The sequence below is a fragment of the Sparus aurata genome, chromosome 15 (genome assembly GCF_900880675.1).
Source record: "Sparus aurata chromosome 15, fSpaAur1.1, whole genome shotgun sequence".
NCBI classification, from domain to species: domain Eukaryota; kingdom Metazoa; phylum Chordata; class Actinopteri; order Spariformes; family Sparidae; genus Sparus; species Sparus aurata.
Window position 1 is genome coordinate 30,581,860 of NC_044201.1, and position 26,861 is coordinate 30,608,720.

Consider the following 26,861-nt stretch of genomic DNA (forward strand, 5'->3'; position numbering starts at 1 on the left):
AGCTGGTATATTGATATGATTAAAGTGCTAATTATATGAACATATAACTGCATACTGTTTTGTTTTTTTACGCAGGGGGGTCAAGCTATGTGGGCTCGAGAGGAAGTCTGAACAAATGAGTCTTGAGTCTTCTGTGGAGGATGGAGAGTGATTCTGCTGTCCGGACGTTAGTCAGGAGTTTCTTCCACCACTGAGGTGCCAAAACAGAGAAGAGTCGCAACTTTGCTGATCGGGCTTTGTTTGCTCTCAGCAATGGGGGTACCAGCCAGCCAGCTGATGTAGAAGAGCAAAGTGCTCTTGCTGGAGCGTGTGGTCTTACCAGTGTTTGGAGGTAGATGGGTTCAGTTCCGCTGACGGCCTTGAAGGCCAGCACCACCATCTTGAATCGGACGCGGGACGCCACAGGAAGCCAGTGGAGGTCATAGAGGAGGGGGCTCACATGGGAGAATTTGGGTGGATTGGGTTAGTCGCAGAGGCTGGTGAGGAGTGAAGAGACTAAGGAGAATAGTTTCCTGGGTTTAGAGCCAGAGGAGTTGATCTTTGACAGGTAGAAGGCAGATTTGGCTGCTGATACCATTGAGGTGAAATCAGAGAGGAGCTGGTGGTAGTGGGCAAGGTCAACAGGATTATGTGATTTTCTCAATGTTATCTCTGCTGCTCATAGCACCGATCTATTGGTTCTAAGAGATTCAGACAGCCAAGCAGGGGGATAGATGATCATGCCGGCCGGATGGAGAAGGGGAGAGTGTGAGGTCAAATGTGGAGAAGAAGTTGATGAATTCAGGTGAGCACAGATTGTCTGGGGGAATGTTAAAGTCACCCAGGCCAATGAGCAGTGTGCCATCGTCAGGGGAGCAGCTCAGGAGGGAGTTCATCTCATCAGAGAGGTCACAGAGAGGACCAGGAGGGTGATAGATCACCACAATATTGAGTTTGAAAGGAAGTGTGACAGAGACAGCGTGGAATTCAAAAGCAGATCTGGGTAGGTGGTCCATGGGAAGGACCTTGTAGGACCATATGGGGGAGATGAGGAGGCCAGTTCCTCCTTGTTTTTCACCAGGATGAATCAGAAACCATCTCATCGTCCTCGGTTTGACTCTGACTTGGATCCTTGTTTCATCTCTCAGACAGAACAGAACACATTATTTCTAACAGATAATTGTGAGCTGTACATGTAACCAGAGCTGATGTTTGCTGCCTCCTGCAGGCTGCACAACCCAGAGCACCGTTACTTCATTTATGTTTCTGTTTTCATTTCTTCTATTGTCGCTATTCAGTGTTTGATTATTTCACATATTCTCTCATATTAACATTTGAAGAATCATTGTGACTCTATTACATCAAAAGAGAAAAAAAAGGTGCGTTTACAGTATTTTGGATCATTTAGTATATTTATTTCATTTCAAACTTTTCGTATATGTCATAAAACTTTGATTTTATTGTTTGGAAACTTTATGTCAAATTCTAGTTCAGATTATAAGGTTTTTAGATCTGAGAAACAAAACATGCAGTTATTAATTGATTTGTTTATTTGTGTACATCTTTTATTCGGTTTTTCATGGTCACACACACACACACACACACACACACACACACACACGTAAATATGACCAACAGGGCACTACATGTCTCCACTATCTAAGAGGGGACGTCTGTTTCTGGTCATCTTGTAAAAAAATAAAATAAAATAGAAACCTAAGATTTTGCCTTTTGTCACTCTCTCTGTATTGTTGTCTAAGCAGTTCCCAGCTTCTTTTTCTGCGACATACTGTAAAAAATAAAATACAAATAAAAAGTTATCACACCAGCACATATTGTTCAACATGTGTCTCTGTGAAGTCCTGAACAACAAAGATGGAGTCAAACAATCTGAGATCAATATGTGAGTCTTGAAAAAGAGTTTTATTTCTCCTCATGATCATGTTCAGTTATGCTCTGTATGTAATATACAATATTTACATACAAACAGTGATTGTGCATATTTATAAAAGCCCTACAATGTAATTACAGCATTGTTTCACAATCAGAGATGATGTCTGTGATTAGCTGCCGGTACAAAGGTAGTCCAAATTGTGTAATGTGAGAAAATCAAACCCAAAAGACAAACAACAGATTCTGATCCACTTTGGTTTTGACAAATACAAACCTGCATTTGCTCAGAGCAAACAGAAACCAAACACGGCAGAATGTTTAAAACCAGCACGAGGGATTAAAACTGTTCAAATGTTCAAGTAAAGTTTCTGAACTTCGTCTTTGTTTGGTTTGATGTCACTGATATTCAGTCAGACGTGTGTCCAGAGTTTGAAATGACTCTCATTCCCTTTCTGGCAGAGCATTCGATGAAAAGCTTAACGCCAACCTACTGGTGAATGTGAAGCTACAGCCTGAGAGCTTAGCTTAGCATAAGGCTGGAGCTGGAGACTGACCTCCCAAAATATTATAAAAAACATTCTGTGTTGTACAAATTGTGTAGCAACAAAAGTTCACGATTTAATAAGACAATAGCTCATACTATACTTCTTCCCTTTCTGCTCTCCTCTTTCTACATTTTATTCCTTCATTCTTTGGCTTGAACTTTTAGCCCTGAGCTGAGCCTCGGAGGAAGTGTTTCCTTTCCATCCTCAACCAATAAAATGATTCAGGCCAAAGGTGCAACTTTTAAGAAGTGGTCAAAATTCAAAAGTAGTCCCAAAACTCAGCATAACTTCTGCTTAGCTATACTGATTTCTGTAGCTGTCTTTGGCTGTAGTGACTAGCAAGTAAGCGTAGTTAGCACAGATAGCTGTACAGTTCTCCACTATCTAACAGGGGACCTCTGCTTCTGGTCATTTGAAAAAACTAAAAATAGAAATGCTACTTATAAGTACTTTTACATTAATATCACTGCAAATGTGTTATTTTAATTGTTTTAATGAACTGTATTGTTCAATATTATATCATTTAAACATTTCACAAATGTTCATTTAAACATCACATTTTTAATGATTGCAATCTTTATGAAAGGATTCAGATTGAGCCCACATTAAGATATTTAGATCACAATATTTGTCATTTTGAGAGAAAGAAAGCAGTGAAACAGGTGTTTCTGTTGACCAGTTGCTTTAAAACAAAGACTGTTTTGCATTTACATTTACACGTAGGGCATTTAGCAGATGCAGAAGTCCCAAGCCACTTACAAATAGTACATGTGTCACAAGAGAGAAACCACAACATATCACTGTCGATAGTGTAAAAACAAATATAGAAACGATTGTCAAGCCCTCATCTGAGGATCGTAGCTGGTATTCATCAAGGATACTTTAAGTGCATAAGCGCTATGATTAAAGTACTAACATTGTTTTTAAGGAGGGGGGTCATGCTCTGTGGGCTCGAGAGGAAATCTGAACAAATGAGTCTTGAGTCTTTTGTAGGAGATGGAGAGTGATTCCGCCGTCCTGACATTGGTCAGGAGTTTCTTCCATCACTGAGGTGCAAAAACAGAGAAGAGTTGCGACTTGGCTGATCGAGCTTTGTTTGCTCTCAGCAATGGGAGTACCAGCCAGCCAGCTGATGTAGAAGAGCAAAGTGCTATTGCTGGAGCGTGTGGTCTTACCAGTGTTTGGAGGTAGATGGGTTCATTTCCGCTGACGGGCTTCAAGGCCAGCACCATCATCTTGAATAGGATGCGGGATGCCACAGGAAGCCAGTGGAGGTCATAGACGAGGGGGGTCACATGGGAGAATTTGGGTGGATTGGTTTAGTCGCAGAGGCTGATGAGGAGTGAAGAGACTAAGGAGAATAGTTTCCTGGGTTTAGAGCCAGAGGGGTCAGTTCCTCCTTGTTTGTCACCAGGAAGAATCAGAAACCATCTCATCGTCCTCAGTTTGACAGTTTTGGATCCTTGTTGCATCTCTCAAACAGAACGGAACACATTATCTCTAACAGATAATTGTGAGCTGTACATGTAACCAGAGCTGATGTTTGCTGCCTCCTGCAGGCTACACAACCCAGAGCTGCAGAAAGAACACCTGCAGAACTCATCACATCCAGGCAGCTATCAAACATGTCTGAAGCTCACTGTCACTTAATTTATGTGGAGCGCCAATTGTAAAGTTAAGAATGCTAAAATAAACAGCAACTTTTCGCCACATTTAGCAACAAACCCCATTAAAAAAAACAGACGTGAATTGTTTGTTACTTTTTACCAGATTTACAGCAATATTTGTGAACTTCGTGGTATTTACTCCTCTTCTCCTTCATCATATGTCAGTGTAAAATCTAAATTAAAAATCAAAATCAAAATGTTAAACATTAAATATAAATGTTAAATATAAACATAAATGTTGAATAGAAATGTAAATGTTACATATTGAATATAAATATAAATGTTAAATTTAAATATAAATGCTAAATGTTCTAAATGTTAAATATAAATATAAATGCTGAATCTAAATGCTAAATGTTAAATATAAATGTCACAGATGAAACTAAATATTTAGCTAATATGCAAATTTACACTGCCTGTCACTGGAAATACCAAAATAAAAGCTACCGAGTGCTGTGGTGGCTCTACTGTGGTGGATGCTCTAGCTGTCACTTGCCCTTTTCACAGAGTCGCCGCAATATCACCGGTTCGACAATTCTCCACCATTGTTTGTTAACACGTCGTGAAGACGAACCGCTGTGTTTCACACAGAAAGCCGGCTCTGCAGATCCTAAAGAGGTGTGACGGTATACGTCATGATGATGACGTCTGTGTGTGTTTTTCAAGGTGTTTCCCCAGGTGTCCTCCTGCTAATCTAAACATGAACCTGCTGACAGTTTTTCATCATGTGAATGCTGTTATAATGGGTTGGGATTGAGATCCTGACCCACCAAATATCAAGCTACTTGTCTCTGTGTGAAGAAACAACGGCAGAGAATTGGCGAACCGCCGCTGCGGTGATAACGCGGCATCAGTCAAAAGGGCTGCTGTCGCTGGAAGCCCTGCCTGTCTGTATTGCCAAAAAAAACGGCCCTACCAGTGTTTTCAGCTATGTTGCTGGACATGGTGGCAGGCAACATAAGAGCACAATGAGTAGATGTGACTAATAGTGCAGCGCAATCCCTCTGTCTGAGTACCCGTAGAAGACAGCGGATGGCCCTTGTTCGCGTCAATGAGCTTTAATTTTGGTATTTCCAGTGAAGGGCAGTGTAAATATGCATATTTGCTAAATATTTAGCTTCACCCTTGACCTTTAGATTCAACATTTAGCATTTAGATTTTATATTTATATTCATATTTTGAATTAACATGTTGATTTAACTTTTAGCATTTATATTTAAATTTAACATTTATAGTCAAATTTAACATTTATATTCAAATTTAACATTTATATTCAAATTTAACATTTATATTCATATTTACATTAAACATTTAGATTTAAATTTAGATTTAACATTTAACATTTAGATTTAATTTTAGATTTAACTTAGATTTATATTTTACAATTATTTTTATATTTATATTTAACATTTAGATTTAGATTTAACCTTTATATTTATATTTGACATTTATATTTAACATTTAATATTTAGATTTAAATGCAACATTTATAATTTGATTAAAATATTAATATTTAAATTCAAATATAACATTTATATTTAAATTTAGATTTAACATTTAGATTTAGATTTAACATTTAACATTTAGATTTATATATATTTTTCAGACTTAACATTGAAATTATATTTTTACTAGAAGTAAATATCACAAAGTTAACAAACATTGCTGTAAATCTGGTCAAACGTAACATACAAAGTGCAAATTCAGTGTTTATGTTTTCATGTCTTCTATTGTCTTTATTCAGTGTTTGGTTATTTTACATATTCTCTCACGTTTATATTTGAACTTTTGACCATTTACGACAGGAGAAACAGCAGAGAGAGATTCAGTTCTTCAGTCAGCAACATTACATGAACCAAAACTGAGACGTCCACTTTACAGTATTTTGGATCATTTTACATATGTATTTCATCAAGAAACATTTCACTTATCCCATCAAACTTTGATTTCATTTTGTAGAAACTTTATTTCAGATTCTAGTTCAGATTGTAAAGTTTTTGGATCTGAACATGCACTTATTTATTTATTTATTTATCTATTTGTGCCCATCTTTTATTTGGTTCTTCATGGTCTCTCTCTCTCTCTCTCTCTCTCTCTCTCTCTCTCTCACACACACACACACACACACACACACACATACATTCTGGTTCATAGGGCAAACAGGGCACTACATGTCTCCACTTCTAAAAGGGGGCCTTTGTTTCCGGTCATTTTGAATAAAACAAAAACAGAATAGAAAAGCTTCTTCTAAGGTCTTTTACTATGATGTTACTTAAAATATGTTCTATTAACTTAAAGGAATTGCCAAGAGGGGACTTCAACAATAGAATAGAAACACAAATCAAACATTCAAACTGAAAAAAACAACAACTGAAAAATCACCATCTGTGTTTAGTGAATCAGGAAGAGCAGGTGAAGATGAACAGGTTGAATTCCCTGATTTTCAATTTAAAAAACATGTTGACAACATTTTTATGTTGACAAATCATTTTCAAGATAAAACATCTACAGAGCTCATAGAATGGTACAGAATAAAAGTCTCTCTTTTCCTTTAAAACATCATTATGATTGTGAGTAAATCACTTTAAATGTTTGTCAGGTCCAAATTAATTTGTCCTGTTTGTCTCTGCATCAGAATTCTGACAGTTGGTTCAGCTTCTAAAGAGGTTTGTCAGCCAATAGTATCACACAGTTTGTATCACATGGTGTCTGTGTGTCGTCACTGATCAACAGTCTTGGTAGTTGCCAGTTTGTGGTGACAAAGGTTACCGTTAGCTAGCTAGCGTTAGTAACGTTAGTGAATGCACAAACTGGCAACCGCCTGAGGGGGCAGATGATTGGAACAACAGAGGTGTTCTGACGTGAATGTGATGGAAGGAGGAGATGGACCGCCACATTTAGAGCCTGAATGTTTTCAATAACACCTTTAAAGAAACAACAATGGTGGATATTATAGTTTTTCACCGTTCAGCTGCAACACAATATTGTTCGTCACCATCCAGCTGCCTCACTGTTTCCTCTTTCAGAACTTTCTCTGAGCCAAAACCAAGCCCTGTCCAATCAGATGCAGCGCTGTGCACTCTGGGTGTTGTAGTATTTCTACCTTTTGAGTAGAAGTAAACACCACAGTCCTTTTACTCTGTTTTCTCTGCTCATGTACCATAAAGTTCCAAACGTTTTGTCTTTCTACTGCAGAGAAAGAAAGTTTTATTCAAGGGCTGTCTTTCCAGAGATGAAATACTTCTTTACCTGCTCTGTTCCACTGTCACACACACCTTCAGGGGTGATATCTTCAGTGGGAGTTTATCCAAAGTGCTAATGAATGGAAACATCCTCTCAGTGAAAGTGTGTGTGAAGGTGTGTAGGTGTGTGTTAGTATCAGGATCAGAGAACGACAGCTTTCCTCTGTTCCAGTCCAGATTCACTCTGATCCTCTGGAGCTTCTTCTGCACTACGAGAACAGTGGATGGAGCTGATGCTGACCACACTGAGTATTTATCTTCGTATAACAACATTAGCCATAATCCGAACTGTATTTGTCTCTTCCTCTGGACAGACTCTGCTAACACACCCAATGACCAGTCTGCACTGTCTCCAACCTCAACGTCCCAGCTGTGAGTCCCTGAGTTAAAGCCCTCAGAGCCCAGCACAAATCTGTGACCATCAAACCTCTCTGGATTATCAGGAAGCTGCTGTCCATCTACTCGTCTCACACTGCTCAGATCTTCAGGCAGGATGAGGATTGGATGAGCAGCGTTTGGGTCCAGAATCACAGGAGTGTAGGAGACCATCTCTTTCATCTTGTTCCAGATGTTGAAGCTCAGGTTGCCCAGGTGTTTGGCCTGGTCTATCAGAGCTCCTGAGGGCAGCTGTGGATCCTCCAGCAGGAGGCACTGCTGGACTCTTTCCACTGCAGCCTTGTAGTTGTGCAGGAATGAGACGTCTTCAGCTCTCAGCTCCTCCTCTGTGGCTCTGACTGTGTGTGAAAGAGCTGCTATCTCGCTACTCAGAGCCCCCATCTTCTCTTTCATCATCTGACTCTTCTGCTCCTCTTCCTCCCTCAGTGCTGCCATCCTGGCCTCCTCTTCCTCTTCTCGAAACTGGTCAAGCTTCTTAAACTGATCCTTAATCTGCCTCTGTGTGTGTCGGGCCTGGACCTTCATGTGTTCTGCTGTCTGATCAAACTTCACTATCACTTCTTCAAAAAACTGTAACTTCTCCTCCAAAGGCTCCAGAGTTTCCTGAAGTTCCTTCTTGTGTTGTCGTGCAGCTTCATCGATGGGTCTGAATCTGTGGTTGGTGTGTTGTTCTGAGTCTCTGCAGACGAGACACACTGGCTGCTGATGGTCCAGACAGAAGAGTTTGAGTTTCTCGGAGTGCCGACTGCAGAGATCCTCTGAAGCTCTCTGATCTCTCTCCTGTAAGAAGGTCTCACACAGGTTCTTTAACACCAGGTTTAAAGGTGGATTGTACTTTGAAGATCTTCTCTTACAAACTGGACACTCTCTGATTTCTTTCTCTGTCCACCAGCTCTGCAGACAGTCTTTACAGAAGCTGTGGCTACATGACAGAACGACAGGCTCTCTGAAGACATCACGACACACCGGACAGCAGAGATCCTCCTCTAACCTGGAAGCCATTTAGTCTCTGAGTGACGCTGTGAACACAGCAGACAGTACAGTCAGTCACAGCTCCACTCCCTCCTTCACTCACTGAACTTTACTTTGAGTTCTGGTTCTGGTCAGACTCACCTTCAGCGTGTGGAGCTTCTGCAGTGTTGTAGTTTCCTCCTCCTCTCTACTGTAGATGAACTCACTCAGAAGACGTTGTTAGTTCAGTACGAAGGTGGATCTGATCGTCTGTCAGTGGTTCTGTACTAAAGAGACACACACACACAAACTGTTTTCTGGTTTGCCTCAGGTCAGTCCGGTGAGGGCGGAGCTTTGTCAGACGTCTGCTAAATGCAGTTGGTCCACATGTGACGCAGGGGAGTGTTTCAGTCCAAAGTTATGATTCATGCTGGAAATGTAATCTGATACAGTTGCTGTGTTGCTGGAGGGGCTATAGACCCATCAGAATAAGCGCTAGCACTGCCTGAACTGTAGTGTTCTCTATTATATTATTACTGATATTAAAGGTTCATCCTTTTCTGAAACTTGTCAACAGGAAATATTAACCTCAAAATATATTAACTTGATAATACTGTCACAGTTATTTGGGCCACAATATCTTCATGTTCTGTGTATTTTTTTGTCTAGCCTTGATCCAAACACATTCTACAAATATTTATTTAACATAACTGTATGAACACATGTTTCTTCTTTAAACTATGAACTGAGGCCTTTCTGCATCTCTGCAAGGTAAATCACTTTTCTAGCTTATTTGACCTTGTGACTATTCTGTAGCAGGAGGCTCCATACACCCTCTCCAGCTGCTGAGCGCTGCAAGCTGCATTTGGTCCAAAGAACTTCTTCTCACTGCAGTGACACAAAGTCCTGCGAGTATTCCATATCAGTTAGCACCAGCAGCTGCGACACAAAGCTTGCCAGCTAACTTCACAATCTGAGGAACACCAAGCAAATTAGCACTGAGCTGCTATCCTTGCAAAGGAAAGAAGCAAACCATTTCCTCCTCTGCCAAATTTCATCAGACCTTGCACAGAAAGTACAGCATTCAACATTGGAATCCCAACCTTCTCCTGCAACCATCAGCACCTTTTCTTCAAAAACTGGCATCGTTGAACTGGGCTTAGATAGCATAGCATGGCTAAGCACAGGACTTTAAACTCTGGTTGACTTAATGCATATGTGTTCAATTTATGTGTTTGTTCACTGTTTGAGTGTTTTAGTCGAATGCTGCTTTACACAGACTCAGAGTCTCTGCAACTAACCATCTTCTCTAACCTGGCATCAAACACACACACACACACACACACACACACGCACACACATTCCTTGAGCCTGGAGCATATCACACACACATATGATATCAGTGACCAGCACAGTTTCTTTGCTCTGCCAGACACACACACACACTCACACATACCTGTATATAGTACATGTTAGTTACTGTGTTTTCATCTTAGTATTGAATAAAGACTTTTGAACCTTCTTGCTGTCTATTTGATATTACACAAGTGTGAATGTTGCCAACCTCTACACTGTCAGGAACTGAGACCGATTTAGTAAATTTGCTTTGTTTTCCCTTCTTCAAGGCTGGTGCCCCAAGGTGATCTAATGTAAATTGGATCATATTATTTATCATAATTGATAATTATCCCTGATAATCATTCATTATTATTGATAGCCAAATTTATCCTAAATCTCCATTTTAATGTTGCATAAACACTACTTTATTGTGCCTCATGTAATGTAAGGCCCAACATAATGGTGCCCCATGTGAGGCAGTGTACTGTTAGCAATCATTCATAAATATGCAATATTAATTTCAGCATAATTTGGCCATTGCCAAAATTTGAGATTCACAACTTGAACCCTTTAGCTAAAAGTCTTGACATTTAACCCACTAGTCTACTACAGGAGTAGATGTTGATTTGTACTTATAAACAATTGCAGTGTGATGAGAATTGATTTATTAATCAAATTTATAACCCATTTGCTTAACCAAAATCTTTTAGGTTATTAACTGCCACTTCAAGTCATTTGCGAATGCTGCTATCAATTCAGTGCTCTGTAGAAATTAGGATTTCAGTTCAGCATTTGAATATCCTGTATTCAATGCATTGTAGTCAAGCTGTCCTAATTTGATGACTATTTAAGTGTTCTTTTAAGTATCTGGTTGTTACTGCCTTGCATTTCAGCCTGAGTAAGAAGTAGAGCCAGAGATAGAGCCACAGTGTGCTGCCAGCCCTGTGAAACAGAAGTTTTGTACTTAGCTTTTACTAGCACGTGTTTCAGCCCGAGTCAATTTTAAGAGACAATCCTCTGATTGTTACTACCCTGAATTCCATTTAGTCCATGTTTAAGGTTTGATAAGCAAACTACACTTGTGAACTGTGTTTATCTTTGTTGACCCCAATCTGTATGCCCAGAGCATCTAGATTGTGCCATAGCCACCCCTCCTCCACAGGAAGCTATACGCATTTTTGACACTTTATGATGGAAAATTAGTAGCATTTTAACTGACATACAAGCAGGAAAGACACCTGTAAAATAACACCTGAACAGGCCTAACGTTAACTTTCCAAATATCCCTGATGAATTTAAGGTGGAGTAAAATTAACACACGTTGACTCAGCTATTTATTGATTATCAAAAAATGCTGCTATCGTCTGAGGTAAGCTAGCAAGTTAACACTCTGCTCCAACAACTGCTATGCATTAAACTATTAATTTCATTTGCGTTATCACATTGACGTTACTGTACCTGTATCTTCTTCATGTTTTTCTTCCTCTTCTTTCCTTCTTTTCCTTCACTGGGTGCCGGATGGTTTCAGTCTTTTGGACCTTGTGATTCCGCTACAGCATCAGTAACTCTCTCTCTTGGTATGAGGTCTCGGTCCGGTCAGATTCAGGCAGCTCGCCTCTAGACCCACCCCCCTCACAGAGGACAGGTACCCTGCAACGAGCCAGAACCCAGAAAAAAGGCCTCTCAGTTATTTAATAGTCTTTGCTATGACGTTATGTTGATGTGGGCTTATATAATATTTCAAAATAATAGTAGTAATGGCACTGGTAAAAAAATATTTCTATTTTATTTTTTATCATTATTTTTATTTTCTCCCCCCGTTTTCAGCGTCCCCCATGGATGACGGCGCCCCTAGCATTTGCCTATACTGCCTATGCCCAGGGCCGGCTCTGGGTTCATGTGATGTTGCTGACTGAAGAACTGCATATCTCTCAGTTCAGTTTAGACCCATTTATTTCTCTCTGCTGTTTCTCTCTTCAATAAGGGTAAAAACTTCAAATATAAATATGAGAGAATATGTAAAATAACCAAACACTGAATGAAGACAATAGAAAACATGAAAACAGAAACATAAATGTATGGGGCGCTGATTGTAAAGTTGAGCATGCTAAAATAAACAGCAACCTTTCGCCACATTTAGCAACAAACCCCATTGACCAGACTTGGAGCAATATTTGTGAGCTCTGTGATATTTTCTTCTCTTGTAAAAATATAATTTCAATGTTAAATCTAAATGTTTAATTTATATCCAAATGTTAAATCTATATCTAAATGTTAAATCTAAATCTAAATGTTAAATCTAAAGCTAAATGTGAAATGTCAATATAAATGTTAAATATAAACATAAATGTTAAATATAAAGGTTAAATATAAATATAAATGTTGAATTTAAATATAAATGCTAAAAGTTATATCTAAATGTTAAATCTAAATGCTAAATGTTCAATCTAAATGTCACGGGTGAAGCTACATTTTTTTTAACTATCTTTATTGAATTTTCATTTTACAGAAAAAGACGTACAAGAACATATAGCAACAGAGAGGTGTGTAAAGAGGTACAGAAGTGTACAGCCATATACCGTCAGATCAAGTTTTCCATTCTATACACACTTACTCCATACAACTGTCCCAAGAAAACAAAACAAAACAAAAAACATGGCGGTCCGGGTGCCTCCTCCATGAACGCGCCACATCATGAGTCCATAGAAGATGCATTGTCATATAGTCCAGAGAGCAGGAGAAACTGGGTCGTGCAGAGGGTGCAGCTATAATTTTTCAGGCCCGTCCATCAGGCGCAACAGATCATAGTCCTTCATATTTTTGATGAAACAACCCCATATGTTTTGAAATACCTCCTGTCTGTCCTTAAGAGTATAAGAAATCCTTTCCAGGGGTAAACAAGAAGTGGAGGGTTTACAAAATTAGAAAAGGTATTTATAAACATTTTTTAATGATGCTTTATTCTATGTCCCTCTCGGTAAAGACCTAGCAGAAAGAGCCTAGGTTCCAGTTCTAATCTTATTAAGAGGATTTCCTGTACTGACATTCTAACCTCCCCCCAAAACTCCCTCACTCTTGGACACTGCCAGAGGCAGTGAAATTAAGTGCCATTATTTACCCCACATCTATTACAGGTGTCTGGGATATTCGAATTGAATTTGTTTAATTTTGCTGGAGTAATATACTTCCTCATCAACCAGTTATATTGTAGGAGTCTTAGACGTGTATGAAGCAAATTGTTTAGCTAATATGCAAATTCACACTGCCTGTCACTGGAAATAGCAAACTTAAAGCTCATTGACGCTAACAAGCGCTATCTGCAGTCTTCTTCGCGTAGTCAGACGGAGTGATTGCGCTGCACTCTAAATATTTAGATTCACCCGTGACATTTAGATTTAACCTTTAGCATTTATATTTAACATTTAGCATTTATATTTAACATTTATATTTGACATTTAATATTTAGATTAGACATTTATATCTACATTTACATTTAATATTGAACATGTTGATTTTGATTTTTTATTTGATTTTACATTGATATTTTACACCATCACATTGATATCAGAAACTAAGAAATCATTTATTCATGAAAAGGTCGACAATAGAAACACAAAGCAGACTGTCAAATTAAAAAAACAACAACAGAAAAATCAACATCCGTGTTTTGTGAATAATGAGACAGCAGGAGGAGCAGGTGAAGATTAACGGGTTGAATTCTGTGATTTTTAATTTAAACTACATGTTTACAACATTTTTATGTTGACAAACCATTTTTAAGATAAAACATCTACAGATCTTGTAGAATGTTGCAGAATATAAGTCTCTCTTGTCATTAAAAACATTATTATGATTGTGAAGAAATCATTTAAAAATGTTTGTCAGATACAAATTAATTGTTCTGCTTATCTCTGTGTCAGAATTCTGACAGTTGGTTCAGCTTCTAACGAGGTTTGTCAGCCAATAGTATCACACAGTTTGTATCACATGGTGTCTGTGTGTTGTCACTGATCAACAGTCTTGGTAGTTGCCAGTTTGTGGGGAAAAAGGTTACCGTTAGCTAGCTAGTGTTAGAAAAGTTAGCTAGTGCACAAACTGGCAACCACCTGAGGGGGCAGATGATTGGAACAAAACAGGTGTTGTGATGTAAATGTGATGGAAGGAGGAGATGGAACGCCACATTTAGAGCCTGAATGTTGTCAATAACAACCTTAAAGAAACAACATCCTGGATATTATAGTTTTTCACAGTTCAGCTGCAACACAATATTGTTCTTCAGCATCCAGCCGCCTCACTGTCTCCTCTTTCAGAACTTTCTCTGAGCCAAAACCAAGCCCCGTCCAATCAGGTGCAGCACTGTGCACTCTGGGTGTTGTAGTCTTTCTACCTTTTGAGTAGAAGTGAACACCACAGCACTTTTACTCTGTTTTCTTTGCTCATGTAGCATCAAGTTCAAAACTGTATGTCTTTCTACTTCAGAGAGAGACAGTTTTATTTAAGGGCCGTCTTTCCAGAGATAAAATACTTCTTTAAATACTTCTTTAACTGCTCTGTTCCACTGTCACACACACCTTCAGGGGTGATATCTTCACTGGGAGTTCATTATCACTGTCAATGACTGGAAACATCCTCTCAGTGAAAGTGTGTCTGAAGGTGTGTAGGTGTGTGTTAGTATCAGGATCAGAGAACAACAGCTTTCCTCTGTTCCAGTCCAGATTCACTCTGATCCTCTGGAGCTTCTTCTGCACTACAAGACCAGTGGATGGAGCTGATGCTGACCACACTGAGTATTTACCTTCGTATAAAAATATTACCCATAATCCAGACCGTGTGTCTCCCTTCCTCTGGACAGACTCTGCACACACACCCAGTGACCAGTCTGTACTGTCTCCAACCTCGACGTCCCAGCTGTGAGTCCCTGAGTTAAAGCCCTCAGAGCCCCTGACAAACCAGAGGTTAACAAATCTCTCTGGATTATCAGGAAGCTTCTGTATCTCTCCTGGTCTCACACTGCTCAGATCTTCAGACAGGATCAGGTTTGGATGAGCAGTGTTTGGGTCCAGAACCACAGGAGTGTAGGAGACCATGTCCTTCATCTTGTTCCAGATGTTGAAGCTCAGGTTGCCCAGGTGTTTGGCCTGGTCTATCAGAGCTCCTGAGGGCAGCTGTGGATCCTCCAGCAGGGGGCGCTGCTGGACTCTTTCCACTGCAGCCTTGTAGTTGTGCAGGAATGAGACGTCTTCAGCTCTCAGCTCCTCCTCTGTGGCTCTGACTGTGTGTGAAAGAGCTGCTATCTCTCTGCTCAGAGCCTCCATCTTCTTCTTCATCATCTGACTCTTCTGCTCCTCTTCCTCCCTCAGTGCAGCCATCCTGGCCTCCTCTTCCTCTTCTAGAAACTGGTGAAGCTTTTTAAACTGATCCTTAATCTGCCTCTCTGTGTGTCGGGCCTGGACCTTCATGTGTTCTGCTGTCTGATTAAACTCCACTTTAACTTCTTCAAAAACCTTTAACTTCTTCTTTAAAGACTCCAGAGTTTCCTGAAGTGTCTTCTTGTGTTGTCGTGCAGCTTCATCGATGGGTCTGATTCTGTGGTTGGTGTGTTGTTCTGAGTCTCTGCAGACGAGACACACCGGCTGCTGATGGTCCAGACAGAAGAGTTTGAGTTTCTCAGAGTGCCGACTGCAGAGATCCTCTGAAGCTCTCTGATCTCTCTCCTGTAAGAAGGTCTCACACAGGTTCTTTAACGCCAAGTTAGGAGGTGTAAAATCCTTTGTAGATCTTCTCTTACAAACTGGACACTCTCTGATTTCTTTCTCTGCCCAGCAGCTCTGCAGACAGTCTTTACAGAAGCTGTGGCTACATGACAGGATGACAGGATCTTTAAAGATTTCAAGACAGACAGGACAGCAGAGATCCTCCTCTAACCTGGAAGCCATTTTGTCTCTGAGTGATGCTGTGAACACAGCAGACAGTACAGTCAGTCACAGCTCCACTTCCTCCTTCACTCACTGAACTTTACTTTGAGTTCTGGTTCTGGTTGGACTCACCTTCAGCGTGTGGAGCTTCTGCAGTGTTGTAGTTTCCTCCTCCTCTGTCCTGTAGATGAACTCACTCAGAGGACGTTGTTAGTTCAGTCTGAAGGTGAATCCGAACGTCTGTTGGCGGTTCTGTACTAAAGAGACACACACACACACCGACAAACTGCTTCCTGTTTGTCTCAGGTCAGTCAGATGAGGCGGAGCTTTGTCAGACGTCTGCTGAATGCTGTTGGTTCACATGTAACTCAGGGGAGTGTTTGAGTCCAAAGTCCTGATTAATTGCAGGAAATATAGTCAGATACACTTGTTGTGTTGTTGAAGGGGCTAAAGTCCCATCAGAACCAGCGCCAGCACTGCCTGAACTGTAGTGTTCCCTATTATGTTATTACTGATATTAAAGGATCATACTTTTCTGAAACTTGTCAAGAGGAAATATTAACCTCAAGATATGTTAACTTGATAATATTGTCACAGTTATTTGGGCCCCAGTATCTGCATGTTCTGTTAATTTGTTGTCCAGCCTTGATCCAAAAACAAATATTTATTTAACATAACTGTAGGAACACATGCTTCTTCTTTTAAGTATGAACTGAGGCCTTTCTGCCTCTCTGCAAGGTAAACAACTTTTTATAGATGAATTGACCTTGTGACCCCTTTGTACCAGGAGGCTCCATACACAGCCTCTGATTATCTCTATCTGGACAAAGGAACTTTATTTTCTGAAGAATAAAGACATCATTTTGGACACCCAACAGACAATATTTCCTCTATCGCAGCCATCTCTAGAGGCCCTCTTAGGTTGTAAAACTATATTTACCACTGCCCCGCTGGAGACACCCCATTTTTCCTTTCAGGGTCAAGTCAGGTTCAACTGAATTGAAAACTAGTGAGACTGACGAACTGTCTTTTGAAAATGACATGTTATAATTGAATATCTCTCGTATTTGTAAATGAGACTAACACTGCTGTCATTTTCCCTGCTGTCACTCCCCCCTTTGAAATTCCCTCATCGCTCTTGTTTCAACCAACACACACACACGCCCAGAGTTAAATTCTCCCCCTTTAAAATCCTCTCATCCTCACCTGATGAGAAAACACATGCAGACTGCAGTGATTTATGACTTTGACTCCACTTTACATTCCTTAGAGTCTTCTACTCTCTTCCAGATTTGAACAAAGTTAGAATAACTCTTAAGCCAGAACCTAATCCTCTGGAAATTAACATATTATCAGGACACAAAGTTCATTCAATTAATTTAAATTGTATTTTTTCTGTGATGAAAAATGACTGAGATAAGTTAAATGTGTGAAAAATACTTTTTCTAAATCATGTTGCTATTTAATATTAAAGTATTTCCTGTTATAAGAAGTATTAAGCTAGAACTAAAAGAAATATGTGCATTAATTATTTCTGCTGTAATAATCAAGTCTGTCAAATGTTCAACCAAGTTCTTTTTTTGACTGTTAATGATTTAGTGATTCATGCGATTTGAGTTTTGAGACAGTCCACACTAAGCCATGGTGTCAGTCTGGGAAAGGTGAAAAACGATTTAAACTTTAAAATGTTAGTTTAGTTTAGTTAGTTTTGTGAATTTTGTGACTTGTTATCAGCTCTGAGATGAACACTGGCAGCCCTGCCCTCCCTTTGTGTCACGCCTGCTATCAGACTGGACCAAACACTCTCTGAGTTCTCTCTACTTCTACCACTATTACTACTCTTCACTTCATTCTACCTTTATATGTACTTCTTGAAACTCTTCACTTTAAGCTTTAAGCTACTTACTTAATTTTTTACGAATTAAGCACGGGCTCTTTCTTTTTATACTTCAAGTGTTACTCTCTTCAAGACATCACTCTTAATAGAAGTTGCTGGTGCATTACTTTTGTAACGTTTATATTTTTTACTTCAACTTTTGTTGAGTTTCTTCCAGAACGAAGTTCTGTTTGAATTTGTTTCATCAAGTTAAGTGTTGTTACCTGATTCAAAAAAATTGAACTCTAATTTGACATTCTCTCTCACTAAGTTAAGCAAGGATAACTAGATTGGCTGGTGAAGCATTCTTCAGTTATTTTAGCGAAGAAGTTAAAATAGTTCATCATTCAGAGACTAAGAACCACCACTCAGAGCGATGGATCAAGATCATCATCTTTATCAGCATTAACAAAGATGCTTACGCGATCAGCTGTTTAATAAACCGTGTTAGTGGTTTCCAACAAAAGAAAGACTCTTTTGCCTGGTCGAACTGGCTCTGCTCCCAACGGACCCGAGCTGTGCCACCAGCTGGGTATTTGATCAACACTGCCACCCTGCAGTTAAAGGACAGCCAAGGCCGCTGAAGACGACTACATGCAGCTTGCTGACTCTCCAAATGACGCGCAGACAAGAATCCATTCCTTCATCCTGCTGGATTCACACGTATGAAATATGAGTTGGTGTCCCTTTGGCTCTGAGCTAATATCTTTGATTTCATGAGAAATTTGGTTAGGGGCTCTGTTAGCATTAAATAATTATTTTAATATTTAATTGACTTCACCCAACCCGCAATATCAACATCAGCAACATATGATTCATGAACTCATTACATTAGTCATTACACACTCAGCATCTTTCCATTACCTGTTAATTTTGTCACTTGTTTAATTTGTCATCTAATTTATTCACTGTTGGAAAAATTATGCTTATATTATCAGTTTTCTTGCATTGCATTGATATAACCTGCTTGTCTTCCTTTATATGTTTGTGGAAATGTACCGAGCTCCTGGAAAAGTACTGCGAAGAAACACACTCACCCTCCGGCGGGACCACAAGGCCTCGAATGGCATCTTGTGTGAATAACTGATGTGGACATCATAAGAATGTTTGTGTGAAGGATAGATGCTGAAGGCCATAGGTCCGAAAGTGTGTACGTGTACTTCTCCATCGTGCATAACAACTGTATGACTTATATGTACTGTCAAAGAGCCAATCATATACGTTTACGCCATGTTGTAGGTGAATAAAAGATGCTTGGGGAGAGCAGCTCATTGGAACTCAGGAGCCCAGACTTTGTGTGCTGACTTCTGCTCTTCCCCTTTGCCTAGAAAGACAATCTCCGTGTCCGTGTCTCATTTCTTAACAGATTTAAACCCAACATCACTCTGAACTATTTAGTCAAATAAATATATTTAACTGCATGTCGTTGTCAGTGGCGGTTTGTTTTACTGTGAAGAGCCAATGGTAACTGAGTGTAGAAGTCACTACTTCAGTAATGACATTGAATACATTGATTTCAAATTGATTAGAATTAATTGTTGTCGATATAAGCTAACCTTGATTGATATTGATTAATTTAAGCTTGCTTGGTTGAATTTGATTAATTTCCTCCGGATAAGTCAAAGAGATAAAAGAACGGAGGTGGTGCCCCACTTACAATTGCTTTATTAATCTCAAGTGATTAATACATTTAATTAATAAGTAGTTTATCTCCTACATAACTAATTTTGAATTATTACATTCTTTATGAAAGGATTCAGACTGAGCCCACAGTGAGATATTTAAATCACAATATTTGTTGTGTTGAGAGACAGGAAGCAGTGAAACAGGTGTTTCTGTTAAACAGTTACTTACACATAGAGTCTGTTTTGTTCACTTAATATTCATTTGACTCTGTAAGTAAATCTTCAGATATTTACAAAGAGTGTCCTCAGTAAGAGACTGAGAGTTTAGTCGCACTGACTGAAGATAAATGCAACTGTTTATCACCCAATGGCCCAATAATCAGCATTAAAAGGGGTGCTATGTAGTTAACATTTACAATATTAATGAGGTCATAATACAAACTTTTCTCCATCAGTGAATAAACAAATGGTTCTCAGAGGAAAAAAAGGTCCCAGAACACTGTTTGAAAATAGAAAAGTGGCAGGGTCCACCACATATAAACACAGTAAGACAGTATAAACTGTGTTGTCCTTTAAGGTCAGTTTGCTTATTCAGCTATAAAAACAAAGAGAGTTTGTTTATTTATTTGTTTACAATCAGCCAATGAGGATCTTTGTCTTCTGACTGAAGTTATATTTTGGTGAAACATGAGGAGAGTCTGGAGGTGGAGAACTGAAGTGATTTTAATTATCTGCTCACATGAGAAAACTTTATTATAATGACCTCATTATTTCATTTACTCACCAACGTTACGTCCTGAATGTCTGACGCTTAAATCATTTTTATTCGGACAACTTAATTACCTTATTATCTTTGATTTGTTTCATTCAATCACATCTCAATAACAAAACAAGTTTTTGTATCTCCATAATTCATTCATCATTTAATAGGATGTGCAGGTAAGTCTGGTCATTTTTTGATAAAGGGATAACTAAATTTAAGAACATTTACAACTAAAGGATTTTTTTGTTCTTATCTGAGCTCACAGAGAAATGGCACATACCTAATTACCACATATTTGTCTTTTATCAGATGAGGCATTTTATTCGGAATCACAACCCCAAATTCCCTAGTCGTCCCCTGGAAACTCTGGTAGACTCTTATTGGCTCTTAATCCTGAACAGAGATGACTAATTGCCAGCATTTACATTCTTATCAATTCTACTATTGATAGCCCAGTGTCTGGCCCCAATGATTCTTGGGATCAAGAGCTGGGAACCACGCTGCCTGATGATTATTGGCAACAAGTCTTATGGTTGGTTCACTTCTCTTCAATCTGTGTGTGGCATGGCCTCCTGCAGTGTAAAGCTGTGCCCAAAGTTCACTACACTAATTTGAGGCCATCTCGGATTTACCTCAAAGTAACTGACTCTTGTAATAGGTGCACACAATCTCCAGCCGACCATTCCCATATGTTGTCAATGGATGTACCAAAATAAAAGCTACCGAGGGCTGTGGTGGATGCTGTAGCTGTCACTAGCCCTTTTCACAGACTCATAGACTCACAGCATTACCGCTGCGGGGATAATGCGACCTCAGTCAAAAGGGCTACTGCCGGTGTCATTTCAGACGCATTGCTGAACCTCTGTATTGCTGCAAAAACGGCCCTGCCAGTGTTTCCATCTATGTTGCTGGACATGGTGGACGGCAACATGACAGTACAGTGAGGAGATGTGACTAACAGCGCATAGCAATCACTCTGTGTGACTACCCAAAGAAGGCTGCGGATAGTGATTGTTGAGCTTCAATGAGCTTTAATTTTGGGATTTCCAGTGACAGGCAGTGTAAATTTGCATATAAGCTAAATATTTAGCTTCACCTATGAAATTTAAATTCAACTTTTAGCATTTAGATTTAATGTTTAGGTTTAGATTGAACATTTAGATTTAACGTTTAGCATTTAGATTTAAAATTAACATTTGTATTTATGTTTAACTTGTATATTTAATATTAAGATTTCTATTCAACATTTAACATTTATAAATATATTTAACATTTAGATTTAGTTTCAACAATGAACATTTTTATTTAACATTTATATTAATATTTAACATTTGATTTATATTTCACATTTAGATTCAGAATTAACATTCAGATTTGACATTTATATTTAGATTCAACATTTAACATTTAGATTTAGATATTTTAATTTAGATTTAACATCGAAATTATATTTTTACAACAGAAGTATATATCACTAACATTGCTGTAAATCTAGTCAAAAGTAACATAAAGTTCACATCTGTTTTTTTATGGGGATTGTTCGAAATGTGGCAAAAAGGCGCTGTTTATTTTAGCATGCTCAACTTTACAATCGGCACCCCATACATTAATGTGTCTGGTTTAATGACTTCTATTGTCTTTATTCAGTGTTTGGTTATTTTACATATTCTCTCATTCTAATGTTTGAAGTTTTAACCCTGTATGAAGGGAGAAACATCAGAGAAAGATTCAGTTCTTTATCAACAACTTTACTTCAGCCCAAACTGAGGCGTCCACCTTAAATATAGAACGACTCCTCCTCTCACTGAAAAGATGACTGACAGCAGCGTTCAACTGATGGAAGCTGAAAACACATAGAATCAGAATCATTGTGACTTTATTACATCTAGAGAGAGAGAAAAATGGTACATTTACAGTATTTTGGATCACTTAACATATTTATTTCATTACAAACATTTCATATGATAAAAATTAGAATTTTTTGTTTGGAGACTTTATTTCAAATTGTAGTTCAGATTATGAAGTTTTTGGATGTAAGCAACAAAACATGCAATTATTAAGTGATTTCTTTATTTGTGCCCATTTTTTAGTTCTTCATACCACATACACACATTCATGTCAATAAAGCAAATAGGGTTGAAAAACAAAACATTTACAGTAAAGCTTCTTTTAAGGTCCATTGCCATAATATTACTTCAAATGTGTTTTATCAATTTTGTTAAAGAAATTACTATGAGGAAACTTCTACACACACACACACACGCATATGGTGACATGGAGAAACTAAGAAATCTTTTCCTCCTGAAAACGTTTACGATAGAAACAGAAAGCAAACTGTAAAAAAAACCAACAATATAAAAATCCACATTTGTGTTTGTGAATAATGAGACAGCAGGAGGAGCAGGTGAAGATTAACTGGTCGAATTCTGTGAGTTTTAATTTAAACAACATGTTGACAAATCTTTTTTAAGATTAAACATCTACAGAGCTCGTAGAACTGTGCAGAATAAAAGTCTCTCTTTTCCTTAAAAACATTATTATGATTGTGAGTAAATCATTTTTAAAATGTTTGTCGGGTCCTAATTAATTGTTCTGTTTATCTCTGTGTCAGAATTCTGACAGTTGGTTCAACTTCTAACAAGGTTTGTCAGCCAATAGTATCACACAGTTTGTATCACGTGGTGTCTGTGTGTCGTCACTGATCAGCAGTATTGGTAGTTGCCAGTTTGTGGGAAAAAGGTTAACGTTAGCTAGCTAGTGTTAGAAAAGTTAGCCAGTGCACAAACTGGCAACCACCTGAGGGGGCAGATGATTGGAACAACAGCGGTGTCGTAACGTGAATGTGATGGAAGGAGGAGATGGAACGCCACATTTAGAGCCTGAATGTTTTCAATAACACCTTTAAAGAAACAACATTGTAGATATTGTAGTTTTTCACGTTCAGCTGCAACACAATATTGTTCGTCAGCATCCAACCGGCTCACTGTCTCCTCTTTTTGTACTTTCTATGAGCCAAAACAAAGACCCTTCCAATCAGATGCAGCGCTGTGCACTCTGGGTGTTGTAGTCTTTCTACCTTTTGCATAAAAGTGAACACCACATCGTTTTTACTCTGTTTTCTCTGCTCATGTAGCATCAGTTTAAACATATTTTGACTTTCTACTGTAGAGAGAGACAGTTTTATTTAAGGGCCGTCTTTCCAGAGATAAAATACTTCTTTAACTGCTCTGTTCCACTGTCACACACACCTTCAGGGGTGATATCTTCAGTGGGAGTTTATCCCCAGTCAAAAAGAATGGAAACATCCTCTCAGTGAAAGTGTGTGTGAAGGTGTGTAGGTGTGTGTTAGTATCAGGATCAGAGAACGACAGCTTTCCTCTGTTCCAGTCCAGATTCACTTTGATCCTCTGGAGCTTCTTCTGCACTAGGAGATCAATGGATAGAGCTGGTACTGACCGCACTGAGTATTTACCTTCACATAAACCTATTCTCCATAATCCAGATGGTATGCATCCCTTCCTCTGGAGAGACTCTGCACATACACCCAGTCTCCAGTATGTACTATCTCCAACCTCGATGTCCCAGCTGTGAGTCCCTGAGTTAAAGCCCTCAGAGCCCAGGACAGAATAGAGGTTAACAAACCTCTCTGGATTATCAGGAAGCTTCTGTCTCTCTCCTCCTCTCACACTGCTCAGATCGTCAGACAGGATGTGTCCTGGATAAGCAGTGTTTGGGTCCAGAACCACAGGAGTGTAGGAGACCATGTCCTTCATCTTTTTCCAGATGTTGAAGCTCAGGTTGCCCAGGTGTTTGGCCTGGTCTATCAGAGCTCCTGAGGGCAGCTGTGGATCCTCCAGCAGGAGGCGCTGCTGGACTCTTTCCACTGCAGCCTTGTAGTTGTGCAGGAATGAGACGTCTTCAGCTCTCAGCTCCTCCTCTGTGGCTCTGACTGTGTGTGAAAGAGCTGCTATCTCTCTGCTCAGAGCCTCCATCTTCTCCTTCATCATCTGACTCTTCTGCTCCTCTTCCTCCCTCAGTGCAGCCATCCTGGCCTCCTTTTCCTCTTCTAGAAACTGGTGCAGCTTTTTAAACTGATCCTTAATCTGCCTCTTTGTGTGTCTGGCCTGGACCTTCGTGTGTTTTGCTGCCTGATCAAACTCCACTTTAACTTTTTCAAAAACCTTTAACTTCTTCTTTAAAGGCTCCAGAGTTTCCTGAAGTTTGTTCTTGTGTTGTTGTGCAGCTTCATCGATGGGTCTGAATCTGTGGTTGGTGTGTTGTTCTGAGTCTCTGCAGACGACACACACCGGCTGCTGATGGTCCAGACAGAAGAGTTTGAGTTTCTCAGAGTGCCGACTGCAGAGACCCTCTGAAGCTCTCTGATCTCTCTCCTGTAAGAAGGACTCACACAGGTTCTTTAACACCAGGTTTACAGGTGGATGTTCCCTTGAAGATCTTCTCTTACAAGCTGGACACTCTCTGATTTCTTTCTCTGTCCACCAGCTCTGCAGACAGTCTTTACAGAAGCTGTGGCTACATGACAGAACGACAGGCTCTCTGAAGACATCATGACACACTGGACAGCAGAGATCGTCCTCTAACCTGGAAGCCATTTTGTCTCTGAGTGACGCTGTGAACACAGCAGACAGTACAGTCAGTCACAGCTCCACTTCCTCCTTCAATTCATAAGTTTACTTTCAATTCTGGTTCTGGTCGTATTCACCTTCAGTGTGTGGAGCGTCTGCAGTGTTGTAGTTTCCTCCTCCTCTCTCCTGTAGATGAACTCACTCAGAGGACGTTGTTAGTTCAGGATCTGATTGTCCGTTGGTAGTTCTGTACTAAAGAGACACATGCACACAAACTGTTTCATGTTTGTCTCGTGTGAGTCAGATGTGGGAGGAGCTTTGTCAGACTTCTGCTCAATGCTGTTGATCACATGTGACTCAGGGGAGTGTTTCAGTCCAAAGTCTTGATTCATTGCAGGAAATGTATTCTGATACACTTGTTGTTGGAGGGGCTATAGTCCCATTGGAACCACCGCCAGCACTGCCTTAACTCTAGTGTTCTCTATTATATTATTACTGATGTTAACGGTTCATCATTTTCTGAAATGTGCCAAGAGGAAATATTAATAGAAAATAAAGTTCAAACAATTAATTTTGATTTTATTTCTCTGTGATGAAAATTGACTGGGATAAGTTAAATGTGTGTAAATGGCTTGTGCTCTATGAAGCGACTCTCCAGTGATGACCTCTGATAAGATTTTGACAAGTTTGAAAAATACTTTTTCTAACTTCTTGAGTCATGTTACCAGTCAATATTAAAGTATTCCCTGTTATAATAAGTATTCAGCTAGAACTAAAAAAAAAATATGTCCATACATTATTTCTACTGTAATATTCAAGTGTGTTTAAATGTTCAAACAAGTTCTTTTTTTTTTTACTTTTAATGATTTAGTGATTCATGCGATTTGTGTTTTAAGACAGTCCACATTAAGCCACAGTGACATTCTGGTAAAGGTGAAACACGATTTAAACATTAAAATGTTTAGTTTTTTAAGTTAGTTTTGTGAGTTTTCAGACTTGTTATCAACTCTAAGATGAACACTGGCAGCCCTGCCCCCCCTTTGTGTCACGCCTGCTATAAGACTGGACCAAACAGAGGGACATCTCTCTCTGGGTTCTCTCTACTTCATTACTCTTCACTTCATTGTACCTTTTCATATACTTCTTATAACTCTTCACTTTAACTTTTAGCATTTATATTTATATTTAACGATCATATTTGTATCTAACATTTACCATTTGGATTCAAATTTAACAATTACATTCATATTTAACATTTGAATTTGTGTTTAACATTTGATATTTAGATTTAAATGTAACATTTAGATTTAGAATTAACATTCAAATTTAGATTTACCATTTAACACCTAGATTTAGATTTTTTATTTAGATTTAACATTGAATTACATGTTTGCGAGAAGTAAATATCACAAAGTTCACAAATATTGCTGCAAATCTGGTCAAAAGTAACATAAAAAATTAAAGTTCAGTGTTCATGTTTTCATGTCTACTATTGTCTTTGTTCAGTGTTTGGTTATTTTACATATTCTCTCATATTTATATTTTAAGTTTTGACCATTTATGAAGGGAGAAACATCAAAGAAAGATTCAGTTCTTCAGTCAACAACATTACATGAACCCAAACTGTGAAGTCCACCTTAAATATAGAACGACTCGTCCTCTCACTGAACAGACGACTGACAGCAGATTTCAAGTGATGGAGACTGAAAACACACAGAATTAGAATCACTGTGACTTTATCACATCAAGAGAGAGAAAAGGGTACATTTACAGTATTTTGGATCATTAAATATATTGTTTCATTACAAACGTTTGATATAAGTCATAAAACTTTGATTTTATTGTTTGGAAACTATATTTCAAATTCTGGTTGAAATTATGAAGTTTTTGAATCTGAACAACAAAACATGCAGTTATTAATTGATTTGCTTATTTGTGCCGATCTTTTATTTGGTTCTTCATGGTCTCACACACACACACACACACACACACGCATGCACGCATGTGCACAAAAACACACACAAACTGGTTGATATGCAATAGAATAGAAAAGCTTCTTTTCCCATGATGTTACTTAAAATAAAT

General features: G+C 38.8%; 1 protein-coding gene across 3 annotated transcripts; it reads right to left on the reverse strand.

Moving 5' to 3' along the window:
* Positions 1–6,178: 6,178 nt before the first annotated feature.
* LOC115596137 (nuclear factor 7, brain-like) lies at positions 6,179–25,000 on the reverse strand. 3 transcript variants are annotated; one of them, XM_030440952.1, is made up of 3 exons: positions 11,470–11,622; positions 8,836–8,960; positions 6,179–8,741 (listed from the first exon to the last, which is right to left on the reverse strand). In XM_030440952.1, the coding sequence occupies exon 3, from the start codon at positions 8,722–8,724 to the stop codon at positions 7,330–7,332; it is 1,395 nt and encodes a 464-aa protein (XP_030296812.1). In that variant the 5' UTR covers positions 8,725–8,741; positions 8,836–8,960; positions 11,470–11,622; the 3' UTR covers positions 6,179–7,329. The 3 variants fall into 3 exon arrangements, with proteins under 3 accessions (XP_030296812.1, XP_030296813.1, XP_030296811.1); XM_030440953.1 differs by lacking the exon at positions 11,470–11,622 and having other exon boundaries at positions 8,836–8,973; XM_030440951.1 differs by lacking the exons at positions 6,179–8,741; positions 8,836–8,960; positions 11,470–11,622 and adding exons at positions 23,355–24,820; positions 24,914–25,000.
* Positions 25,001–26,861: the final 1,861 nt, after the last annotated feature.